Source organism: Gekko japonicus, unplaced genomic scaffold, assembly GCF_001447785.1.
Source record: "Gekko japonicus isolate JY-2015 unplaced genomic scaffold, Gekko_japonicus_V1.1 scaffold5053, whole genome shotgun sequence".
Classification (NCBI taxonomy): domain Eukaryota; kingdom Metazoa; phylum Chordata; class Lepidosauria; order Squamata; family Gekkonidae; genus Gekko; species Gekko japonicus.
The window spans coordinates 27,385-38,501 of NW_015167206.1; the positions used below are offsets into that span (position 1 = coordinate 27,385).

The 11,117-nt window shown below is 50.4% G+C and overlaps 1 protein-coding gene across 1 annotated transcript in view; it reads right to left on the minus strand.

Annotated features, from left to right (window-relative positions):
• Positions 1-11,117, minus strand: part of DGAT2 (diacylglycerol O-acyltransferase 2) — a 28,738-nt gene that overhangs the window by 6,243 nt on the left and 11,378 nt on the right. The window contains exon 5 of the mRNA XM_015413164.1: positions 3,409-3,613. Within this exon, the coding sequence (XP_015268650.1) occupies positions 3,409-3,613 (205 nt within the window). The remainder of the gene's footprint in view (positions 1-3,408; positions 3,614-11,117) is intronic.

Sequence of the window (11,117 nt, forward strand, 5' to 3'; positions counted from 1 at the left end):
AAGAGCGTCTGCTTGGCATGCAGAAGGTCCCAGGTTCAATCCCCATAATCTCCAGTTAAAAGGACCAGGCAGTAGATGATGGGAAATACTTCAGGCTGAGACCCTGGAGAAACATAGGCAGGGACTGTGGCTCAGTGGCAGAGCATCTGTTTGGCATGCAGAAGGTCCCAGGTTCAATCCCTGGCATCTCCAGTTAAAAGGACCAAGAGGCAGGTGGTGTGAAAGACCTCTGCCTGAGACCCTGGAGAGGGGCCGTGGCTCAGTGGAAGAGCCTCTGCTTGGCATGCAGAAGGTCCCAGGTTCAATCCCCAGCGCCTCCAGCTAAAAGGACCAGGCAGCAGGTGATGGGAAAGACCTCTGCCTGAGACCCTGGACAGCTGCTGCCAGTCTGAGCAGACACAACCCACCTTGATGGACCAAGGTTCTGATTCTGGATAAGGCCGCTTTCGTACGTGTTCAATGTGGGGCTTTGGCAGAGGATTTTGGCAGCTGCTCCGATCGCTCAGCCGCTCCCTCCTTAGCCTCCACGGCCCCCTTCCAAGCAGGCTAATCGGCTTACAACGGAAGGCCAGATTCACAAACAGGGGGAGAATGTAAGCCAGATGGTCCCTTTCACATTGGAGGGGTGTTCACACCAAAAAGCCCCGGCATGTCTCCGAGGGGACGGAGATGCGATCCCTTTTTCGCACCAGGAATCCCTTTCTGCCTTTGCCGGCCTCACGCAACCCTGCAGAGAGAGCGACAGGCCACAGACAGCTCCCTGATCCCAGCCGGGGTCCTTCAGGGTCCTCTTCTGGCGGCCGCGGAGAGCCTCAGGCCGAACGGCTAAGCCGGTCAGCCGGCAAAGCAGGGCTCAAAAGGAAAGCCCCGCTTTGACCGTGACCACATGACCGTGTGCCGGGACAGCTTGCCCTATAAAAGCAACTAGCCAGACACGAAGTGTCGGTTCATCAGTGGCTATGAGCCACAAGGTATAGATAGGGGCTCTGGGGCAAGGGATGCTCTGTCTTCTTGGTGCTTGGGGGAGGGCAACAGTGGGAGGGCTTCTAGTGTCCTGGCCCCACTGCTGGACCTCCTGATGGCACCTGGTATTTCTGGCCACTGTGTGACAGAGTGTTGGACTGGAGGGGCCTTTGGCCTGATCCAAAATTGGCGTCTCTTATGTTCTTATGAAGTGGTCCTTTAAAGGTTGAGAGTCTCTAGCCCTTTAAACAGAGAATCGTAGAATCATAGAGTTGGAAGGGACCTCCAGGGTCATCTAGTCCAACAACCTCCACAATGCAGGAAATTCACAAATACCTCCCCCCACACACACACCCAGTGGCCATGCCCGGAAGATGACCAAAAAAAAACCCAACTCCAGGGCCCTCGGCCAAACTGGCCTGGAGAAAAATTGCTTCCTGACCCCAACGTGGCGACCGGCATTTCCCTGGGCGTGTAAGAAAGGGCCCCGAGAATTAAACACTGATGCTACCAACGTTCCCTCTAACCTGAGTTAGTGTGAGCTAAGCGCACAGTTTTTTAGCCTCCGGCCCACACATTTTTGTCTTTGCTCAGGAAGGAGGGCTCCAGAGCACACTAATTAATGCAGCATCTATATCGCGCACTCACAACTTTAATGCCAGTAGTTCACAAAGTAGAATTTTTGCTCACAAGACTCCACAGCTTAAAGGGAACATTGGATGCAACCCTTCCTGCCTTACAAACTCCTTTCCCTTCCCCTCCCCACAACAGACACCCTGTGAGGTAAAAGAGGAAGAAGAGGAGATTGGATTTATACCCCGCCCTTCACTACTCGGAGTCTCAGAGCGGCTTACAAACTCCTTTCCCTTCCCCTCCCCACAACAGACACCCGGTGAGGTAGGTGGGGCTGAGAGAGCTCTTGACAGAAACTGCTCTTTTTCAAGAACAGCTCTGACAGAACTATGGCTGGCCCAAGGTCACCCAGCCGCCGCACGTGGAGGAGTGGGGAATCAAACCCGGTTCTCCCAGATTAGAGTCCGCGCACTTAACCACTACACCAAACTGGCTCTAGCCTCTGTTTGAAAAACCTCCCAAGAAGGAGAACCCACCACCTCCTGAGGAAGCCTGTTCCACTGAGGAACCCCTCTGACTGTCAGGAAGTTCTTCCTGATGTTTAGCCGAAAACTCTTCTCATTGTTCAGATTCTCTAGCCTTTTGAATGCTGAGATTCTCTAGAGGGCTGTTCAGGGCAGCAGCAGCCAATGCTCCCTCTAAGCTGTGGAGTCTTGTGAGCAAAAATTCTACCCTGTGAGCTGCTGGCATTAAAGTTGTGAGCGAGCGATTTGGCTACTGCACAAATCAGTTTGCTCTGGAGCCCTCCTTCCTGAGCGAAGGCAGAAATGTGTGTGAGCCGGAGGCTACTGAACTGTGAGCTAGCTCACACTCATTCAGCTTAGAGGGAACACTGGTAGCAGCTCTTGCATGCGGGTTGATATCCAGTTAACTTTTTGCAGCGTATGGGGGCGAGGGGAGCCAGATCTCGGTTGCTTGAAGTGTTTTGCGCCCGGGTCGGCTCTGATGCTGGGAGGTGATTCGGGCGACCCAAGGACATTTGTATCCTGCTGTTTCCACCCACCCCCAAAAGGGATCAGCCCCTGTGAGGGCAGTTAAGCCGCCTGTCCCTAGGTCATCCTGGGAGCTTCACGGCTGAGCCGGGATTGGAACCTGGGTCCCTCGGGTCACTGTCTGACACACTCAACCCTATGCTGCTTGGGGCCCCACGGAGTAAGATGTTTGGAGCCATGAAGCACAACAAGGAAAGGGAGAAGAAGGGACAAAGACCTCTCCATCGAGGGTTCCCGTTTGCCTGCATATGGGGAGAGACCGCCATCGAGAGCTCCCATTTGCCCTTGCCTGCTGATGCTCACTCGATTGGCAGACGGAAACCGGGGCGGCAGATCACCCTGGGGAGAAACACTGAAAAGAAAAATGAGGCCTCGTCTACTTACAGGAAGTTCTGACCACAGAGTTCCTGGCGATTCCTAGAGCTACACTACGTCACTTCCAGGTAGCTCTGGGAATTGCCAGAAACTCTATGATCAGAACTTCCTGTAAGGAGACAAAGCCTTATTTTTCTTTTTAATGTCTCTCTCCGGGACCCCACCCACAACCCTTCCTTCATCCTTGCATTCCTTAACAGGCAGCTGCGTGTGAACGGGAATGTACGAGACTGACACTGTGACATCTAGATTGACCCAGACAGATAGTGACTTGATGAAGGCAAGCTCATGGCTGCAGCGGGGATTCGAACGTGGGCCCTCTCAGGTTAACATCTCACACAGTAGGCAATGAACCCACGGAAGATGTGGCATCATTTAACTCAATAGGTCTTAATCGCAAGTAAAAGGTCTCCAGTTAGACAGCAGGGGGGGCTTCAGTTCTTACCCCCCGACATTAAGTAGTCCCTCAGAATGGGCAATCGGAAGTTGCCAGCAAGCGTGGCCAGGTACGGCCTGATCCCGGGAAACTTCTGGCCCATGCCTGTGGCTTCCGTGCCGAAGTTGCAAAAGGCACCGAGTCCAAAGATTCCATGCGGGTGGTAGCCCAAAATGTAATTCCGAGTAGTCAATAAATTGTGGGTTTTCAAAAGCTGTGGAAGGAAGGAGAGAGAAGAGGGAATAAAATTAGGTACAAAGAAGGATTTCCCATTTTGTTACTCTAGGTGCAATAACTCCAAGTTACTCTAGGTACAATAACTCCAAGTTACTCTAGGTACAATAACTCCAAGTTACTCTAGGTGCAATAACTCCAAGTTACTCTATGTGCAATAACTCCAAGTTACTCTAGGTGCAATAACTCCAAGTTACTCTAGGTGCAATAACTCCAAGTTACTCTAGGTACAATAACTCCAAGTTACTCTAGGTACAATAACTCCAAGTTACTCTATGTACAATAACTCCAAGTTACTCTATGTGCAATAACTTCATGCAGAGTTCAGTTTATTTTGAGAGAAGATCAGCTCAAAAAGTATTACTAAAAAAAAATGAATCAAAAACAATAAAAATCTGCCACATACAATACCAAGACCAACATAAAGGACTTGTATGTGCCATTACAATCCCACATTCTCACATACATTTCACAGTGAGAGGGGGTTAGATATTTGAAGACTTAACTATCTGCTGCCATACTGCACATGCCATTATGCAATATTTTGTTATGTTACCAGTTATTTCCTCAGAAAAGTCTGAAAGGAGGAGGGTAGTGCAGAATTGCTCCGATCGGCCCAGGGAATTTATTAAAATTGGCATAATATATTGAGAATGTGTATCCTCTGAGTGCAATAATTTTATGTTGCGCCCTGTGCAATAATTTTATGTAACTTGTTTGACAGTGTGCTACCGTGAGGCAACATCAATATGGACAAGGTTCGTCACTCTGTCAAGGACAGCGGTGTTTAACTGGGCAGCAGTTCTCCAGGGTCTCAGGCAGAGCTCTTTCACATCTTCTCCTGCCTGGGCCTTTTTAACTGAAGATGCCGGGGATTGAACCTGGGACCTTCTGCATGCCAAGCAGAGGCTCTACCACTGAGCCACAGCCCTTCTTCATGGCTCTCCAGGGTCTCAGGCAGAGGTCTTTCCCATCACCTCCTGCCTGGTCCTTTTCAACTGGAGATGCCGAGGATTGAACCTGGGACCTTCTGCTTGCCAAGCAGAGGCTCTTCCACTGAGCCACAGCCCCTCTCCGCCGAGCAGAGGCTCTGCCACTGAGCCACATCCCCTCTCCATGGCTCTCCAGGGTCTCAGGCAGAGGTCTTTCCCATCACCTCCTGCCTGGTCCATTTAGCTGGAGAATCCAGGGATTGAACCCGGGACCTTCTGCATGCCGAACGAGATGCTCTGCCCCTGAGCCAACTCCCCTCCCCTCCCCTCCCCGGGGGAAGTACATCAGGATAAAAACAACAGCAGACCCGCACCTGTTAAAAAAGGACGGTTGAAGGAAAGCGGAACCACAACCACTCCTTGATCTCCTCGGCATCTAAATCCACCCCCGAGTCTGGATTTCCACAGGGAATTAAGAAGGAAGCCGCCACCCTTCTGTCCTCTCTTTGTGCCCTCCTTCCCCGCAAGAGGGTTAGGGAAGCGGCAGTCAGACGGCCAACCCCCCCCTGCTCCTGACCAGTGTTCCCCCTAAGCTGAGTGAGTGCGAGCCAGCTCACAGTTTTTTAGCCTCCGGCTCACACATTTCTATCTCAGCTCAGGAAGGGTGGCGGCCCCAGAGCAAGCCGACTGATGCAGCAGCCCAATCGCTCGCTCACAACTTTAATGCCAGTGGCTCACAAAGTAGAATTTTTGCTCACAAGACTCCACAGCTTAGAGGGAGCATTGCTCCTGACTAGAGATGTGACGGCCCAGAAAAAAACTGGAAAAATTCGGGGGGAAAGCCGTTTTTTTCCCATTTTTTTCCTGAAGCCTTTTTGTTTTTTTCCGAAAAATTGAAAACAGAAAAGAAAAAAAATTGATTATGGAACGTTTTATTTTAACATGATTAATACAATACTTTAAGACAAGGTGTTCAAATATTTTTGAGATCATTTCTCGCACGCAGGGAGGGTGGGGTATAAATAAAATTAATTAATTAATTAATTAATTAAGGTATCAGATTGATCTAATTTCTGTGCACTGAGGACAAGCAAGTCCTAGGTTACAAACTGAACTCTCCAATGCAAGAACAAGATGCATTTATTCCTTTAGGAGGTGCTATTGTCAGAAGAAAAGAAAAAGATGCTCCATATGCTTATCTAATTCCCTTTTGAAGCCGTCCATGCTTGTAGCCGCCACCACTTCCTGTGGCAGTGAGTTCCAGGTGTCAATCACTCTTTGTTCAGTAGTCAAATTGCTCGCTCACAACTTTAATGCCAGTAGCTCACAAAGTAGAATTTTTGCTCACAAGACTCCACAGCTTAGAGGGAGCATTGCTCCCGCCCCTTCAACTGGCAGCCGTGCCATTTTTAGCACCGGCTCCTTCGGGAGCCCAGTCGGCAACCTGCAGCAGGTGGAAGGTCTCCTGGGGAGCAACAGGTGTGCCCGGGAAGCCACCGGGGAGAAACTCCCATCGCAAAATATCCCATGGACACAAACGCCTGAAGACACACAAGCCTGCCAGCTGCCCTGGCGAGAGGGGTGCGAAAAAGCTCCGTCTGCGTTAAGAAGAAGCCACCACAGACTGCTCCGTGGTTATATCCTGATCAAGTCTGATGGGCAATAAGGTGACGAGACTCTCTTCAAGCCGGGCAGTGAAAAGCAAACTGGAACGAGACCCCTATGATTGAAGGCAAGAATTTAAGCGGAACAGTCCTGGAAAAAGTAGAAGGGACTTTGTTTTGAGATGGCCAGTTCCTGATACAGCAAGGTGGCGGCACAGGGAAGAAGAAAGAGGAAAACAGCAATGGAAGAGAAAATGAGACTGTGTAATATCTACTGAGGGAGACTTATTGTTAATTTGCTTTAAATGGTGGAGGGAAAAATAATGGTTAACCAGGGGAGAAGAAAGAGGAAAACAGCAATGGAAGAGAAAATGAGACTGTGTAATATCTACTGAGGGAGACTCGCAGTTATTTTGCTTTTAATGGTGGAGGGGGAAATAACGGTTAAATGAGATGCCATTGTTCTCTGAAATTTGGGCCTAAGTTAAATAGCGATTCTCCTGGATTACTCTTCATATAGTCAGATTTCTTGGGAAGTTTTCGCAAGCTATGAAGATGAATGATCACTCTCAATGTTAAAGAAAGCTTTTTACCATGGCTAAGCAAACTTTTTACAAGCTGTATGTGACCTCCAACCAGTGTTCCCTCTAAGCTGAATTAGTGTGAGCTAGCTCACAGTTTTTTAGCCTCTGGCTCACACATTTTTGTCTCAGCTCAGGAAGGATGCAAATAAAAAATCCCCTACTGGGGGCCATTTGAAAGAAAAAGAACACGATCAAAGGCTTCTGTTCCAACCCGTCTTTCTCCCTGCCTGTTGCTTTGCCGTGGCAAATAGAATGAATTTCAATAGAGATAAGTGCAAAGTCCTGAAAAAGACTGCTCAGCCATAAAAACATGGTGAACACGATCAAAGGCTTCTGTTCCAACCTGTCTTTCTCCGTGCCTGTTGCTTTGCCGTGGCAAATAGAATGAATTTCAATAGCGATAAGTGCAAAGTCCTGCACCTAGGTACAGAAAAATCAAAGGCACAGATATAGAATGGGAGGGACTTGGCTTGACAGCAGCACATGTGAAAGGGACCTGGGTGTTCTGGTTGATCACAAGCGAAACATGAGCCCGCAGTGTGATGTGGCTGCGAAGAAAGCGAATGCAATCTTAGGATGCATGAACAGAAGCATTGTGTCCAGATCATGGGAGGTGGTCGTTCCGCTCTGTTCTGCTCTAGTCAGGCCTCACCTGGAGTCCTGTGTCCAGTTTGGGGCACCACATTTTAGGAAGGATGTTGAGAAGCTCGAGCGTGTCCAGAAGAGGGCAACCAGGATGGTGAGAGGGTTGGAATGCAAGACTTATGAGGACAGGCTGAAAGAGTTGGGTCTGTTTAGCCTGGGAAAGAGAAGGCTTAGAGGGGACATGATTGCAGTCTTCAAGTATCTGAAGGACTGTCATGTAGAAGAGGGAGCGGATCTCTTCTCTCTTGTGGTACCTATTTATCAGCGGAAGGTACCTATTTATCTACTTGCAATTTCTTTGCTTTCAAACGGCTCGGTTGGCAGGGGGCGGAGACAGGAGCTCACTCCGTCACGCGGCACTCGGGTCTCGAACTGCCGAACGAACGACCTTCCGGTCGGCAGCTCAGCGTCTTCACCTCTGAGCCACCGCGGCCCCCCTGGTTTGACTTTACTGCCCCCTAAACGGATGGTGGGGCTCAACCTGGGTTGCCAGACTCCAGGTGGGGCTTGAAATTGCCCGGCATCACAACTGATCTCCAAGATGGCAACAGTTGGGTCACGTAGAGAAAACAGCTCCTCTGGAGGATGGACCCTATGGGTACTCCTCCCCTCCCCAAGGCCCACGCTCCAATCTCCAGGAATTTCCCAACCCAGAGTTGGCAACCCCAGTCCCAGCTCTCAAGTGAGACGCTGGGCTCACGTCTGGCTCCATCACAAAAAAGCCCAGCCGTGGGAAACCTCTAACCCGCTTTGACCTCATCCTCTGGAGCAAGATCTAAAGCCTTGCCATGTTATGATGCAACAGGAAACCTCCTCCTTCTCCACTTTATCCTCACAACATCCCTGTGAGGTAGGTTAGGCTGAAAAGACTACTGCCTGGCGCAAGGTCACCCTGCGAGCTTCCGTGGTGCGAGTGGGGATTCGAACCCGGGTCTCTGACACTCTTCATTCAGTTCAGTTTATTTCGCTACAGAATCAGGTCAGATCCTTGCAATGTACAATACTAAGATCAGCAAATGAATTTAAAGGTGTCATTACAGCCCAAGCCTTCTCTAAAGACTTAGCCGTCTGCTTGCATATCTGCACGCTCTCGTACAAAGTTTTGCGACATTGCAAGTTCTTTCTGAAGAAAGATCAGAAAGAAGAAGAAGAGATTGGATTTATACCCCACCCTTCACTCGGAGTCTCAGAGCGGCTTACAATCTCCGTTTCCCTTCCCCTCCCCACAACAGACACCCTGCGAGGTAGATGGGGCTGAGAGAGCTCTTTTGAGGACTGCTCTTGAGAGAACAGCTCTGAGAGAACTTGTAAGTGACCCAAGGTCATACCAGCAGCTGCATGTGGAGCGGGAAATCAAACCGGGTTCTCCCAGATTAGAGTCCGCGCTTCTAACCACGACACCAAACTGGCAGGGAGATGTAGAACTTCTCTGATCTTCCTGGGGAGTTTACTAACACTGGCGTGCTGTATCGTGAGCGAAAGTCACAATAATAGGAACAGTGCACTGATACCTGCTCCACAGTCCCAACCTTTCCCATTTGGCAGGGACGCACCCATTGTGTATGAGGAATACAGAGGTATCTGCCTTCCACAAAGGCTGAGGGCAGAACGTTGAAGCACGCCAGAGTAAATATTCTTCAGTATTGAGGGACTTCTCGTGCTGTTAAATAACCTGCCGGCAAGGAAGGGTTTCTGGAAAGGGACATTACTGCCGGATGCCACTTGACCACTACACCACACCTCAAAAAGGATATTATAGCATTGGGGGGAAAGTGCAGAAAAGGGCAACTAGAATGATAAAAGGGCTGGAACACTTTCCCTATGAAGAAAGGTTAAAGCGCTTGGGGCTCTTTAGCCTGGAGAAACAACGACGGCTGAGGGGTGACATGATCGAGGTTTAAAAGATTATGCCTGGAATAGAGCAGGGAGAGAAAGAAGTCCTTTTCTCCCTTTCGCACCATACAAGAACTCGTGGGCACTCCATGAAATTGCTGAGCGGTCGGGTTAGAACGGATCAAAGGAAGTCCTTCTTCACCCAAAGAGTGATTCACACATGGAATTCACTGCCACAGGAGGTGGTGGCGGCTACAAGCACGGACGGCTTCAAGAGGGAATTAGATAAGCATGTGGAGCAGAGGCCCATCAGTGGCTATTAGCCACAAGGTATAGATAGGAACTCTCCGGCTGCGGTAGTGATGCACTGTATTCTTGGTGCTTGGGGAGGGGCAACAGTGGGAGGGCTTCTAGTGTCCTGGCCCCACTGCTGGACCTCCTGATGGCACCGGGTACTTTTGGCCACTCTGTGACAGAGTGTTGGGCTGGAGGGGCCACTGGCCTGATCCAACATGGCTTCTCTCTTATGTTCTTATGTCTGGGGCAGCGGTGCTTTGTTTTCTTGGTGCTTGGGGGGGCCAAGAGTGGGAGGGCTTCTAGTGACCTCGCCCCACTGGTGGACCTCCTGATGGCACCTGGTATTTCTGGCCACTGTGTGACACAGAGTGTTGGACTGGATGGGCCTTTGGCCTGATCCAACATTGGCGTCTCTTATGTTCTTATGTGACACAGAAGGTTGGACTTCATGGGCCATTGGCCTGATCCAACATTGGCTTCTCTTATGTTCTTATGTCTGGTGCAGTGATGCTCTGTATTCTTGGTGCTTGGGGGGGCACAGTGGGAGGGCTTCTGGAGTTCTGGCCCCACTGGTGGACCTCCTGATGGCCCCTGGTATTGTTGGCCCCTGTGCGACACAGAGTGTGGGACTGGATGGGCCACTGGCCTGATCCAGCATTGGCTTCTCTCTTATGTTCTTGCCACCCTGGCTATAAAGCTTCATCACGTAGAAGCCCAGCAGTGGGAAACCCGTAACCAGCTCTTGACCTCTGGCACGATACCGAAAGCCTTCGACTGTACGATGACGCAACCGAGACCTTCAGATGCAGAGAGTCTCAAATGATGCAACTGTCCAAAAAAAACGCAAGATCAGCTCTAAGATCAGTTCTGCAAGGCTGGTGATTGGCGCGGGAGGCAGGCAGTGCCAGCCCCGGGCTAAAATAAGCACACGGGCAGACGGGCAGAGACAATGTGCCCCTGTGCATGCATCAGATAAGGGCGCCCTTTGATACCAGCCTATCTCTGAGCACGAGCTGGCCTCTACCCCCAACAGCCTGGACGACAGTCCAGCCGGGTCCGGCTTCGCCAGGGTAAACATGCCGCTCTGTGCGGATATTGCCAGCTACCTGTTATGCCAGTGCTTGGGGTTTTTTTAAAAAAAATGTCCGCAAAACTTACAGCACTCCCAACGACACGGCAGGGAAGTCAGAAAGTTGGTGAAGGACCACCCCTCTGCCAGTTAAGGCCCACTACACAGCCAGTTTGGTGTCGTGGTTAAGTGTGTGGACTCTAATCTGGGAGAACCAGGGCTTGATTCCCCCACTCCTCCGCTTGCAGCTGGCTGCATGACCTTGGGCAAGCCATAATTCTGGCACAGCTGTTCTTGAAAAAAGAGCAGTTTCTGTCAGAGCTCTCTCAGCCCCACCTACCTCACAGGACGCCTGTTGTGGGGAGGGGAAGGGAAAGGAGTTTGTAAGCCGCTCTGAGACACCTTTGGGTAGTGAAGGGCGGGGTATAAATCCAATCTCCTCCTCCTCCTCTTCTTCTTCTCCTTCTTTTTCTTCTTCTGGTGTAGTGGTTAAATGCGCGGACTCTAATCTGGGAGAACC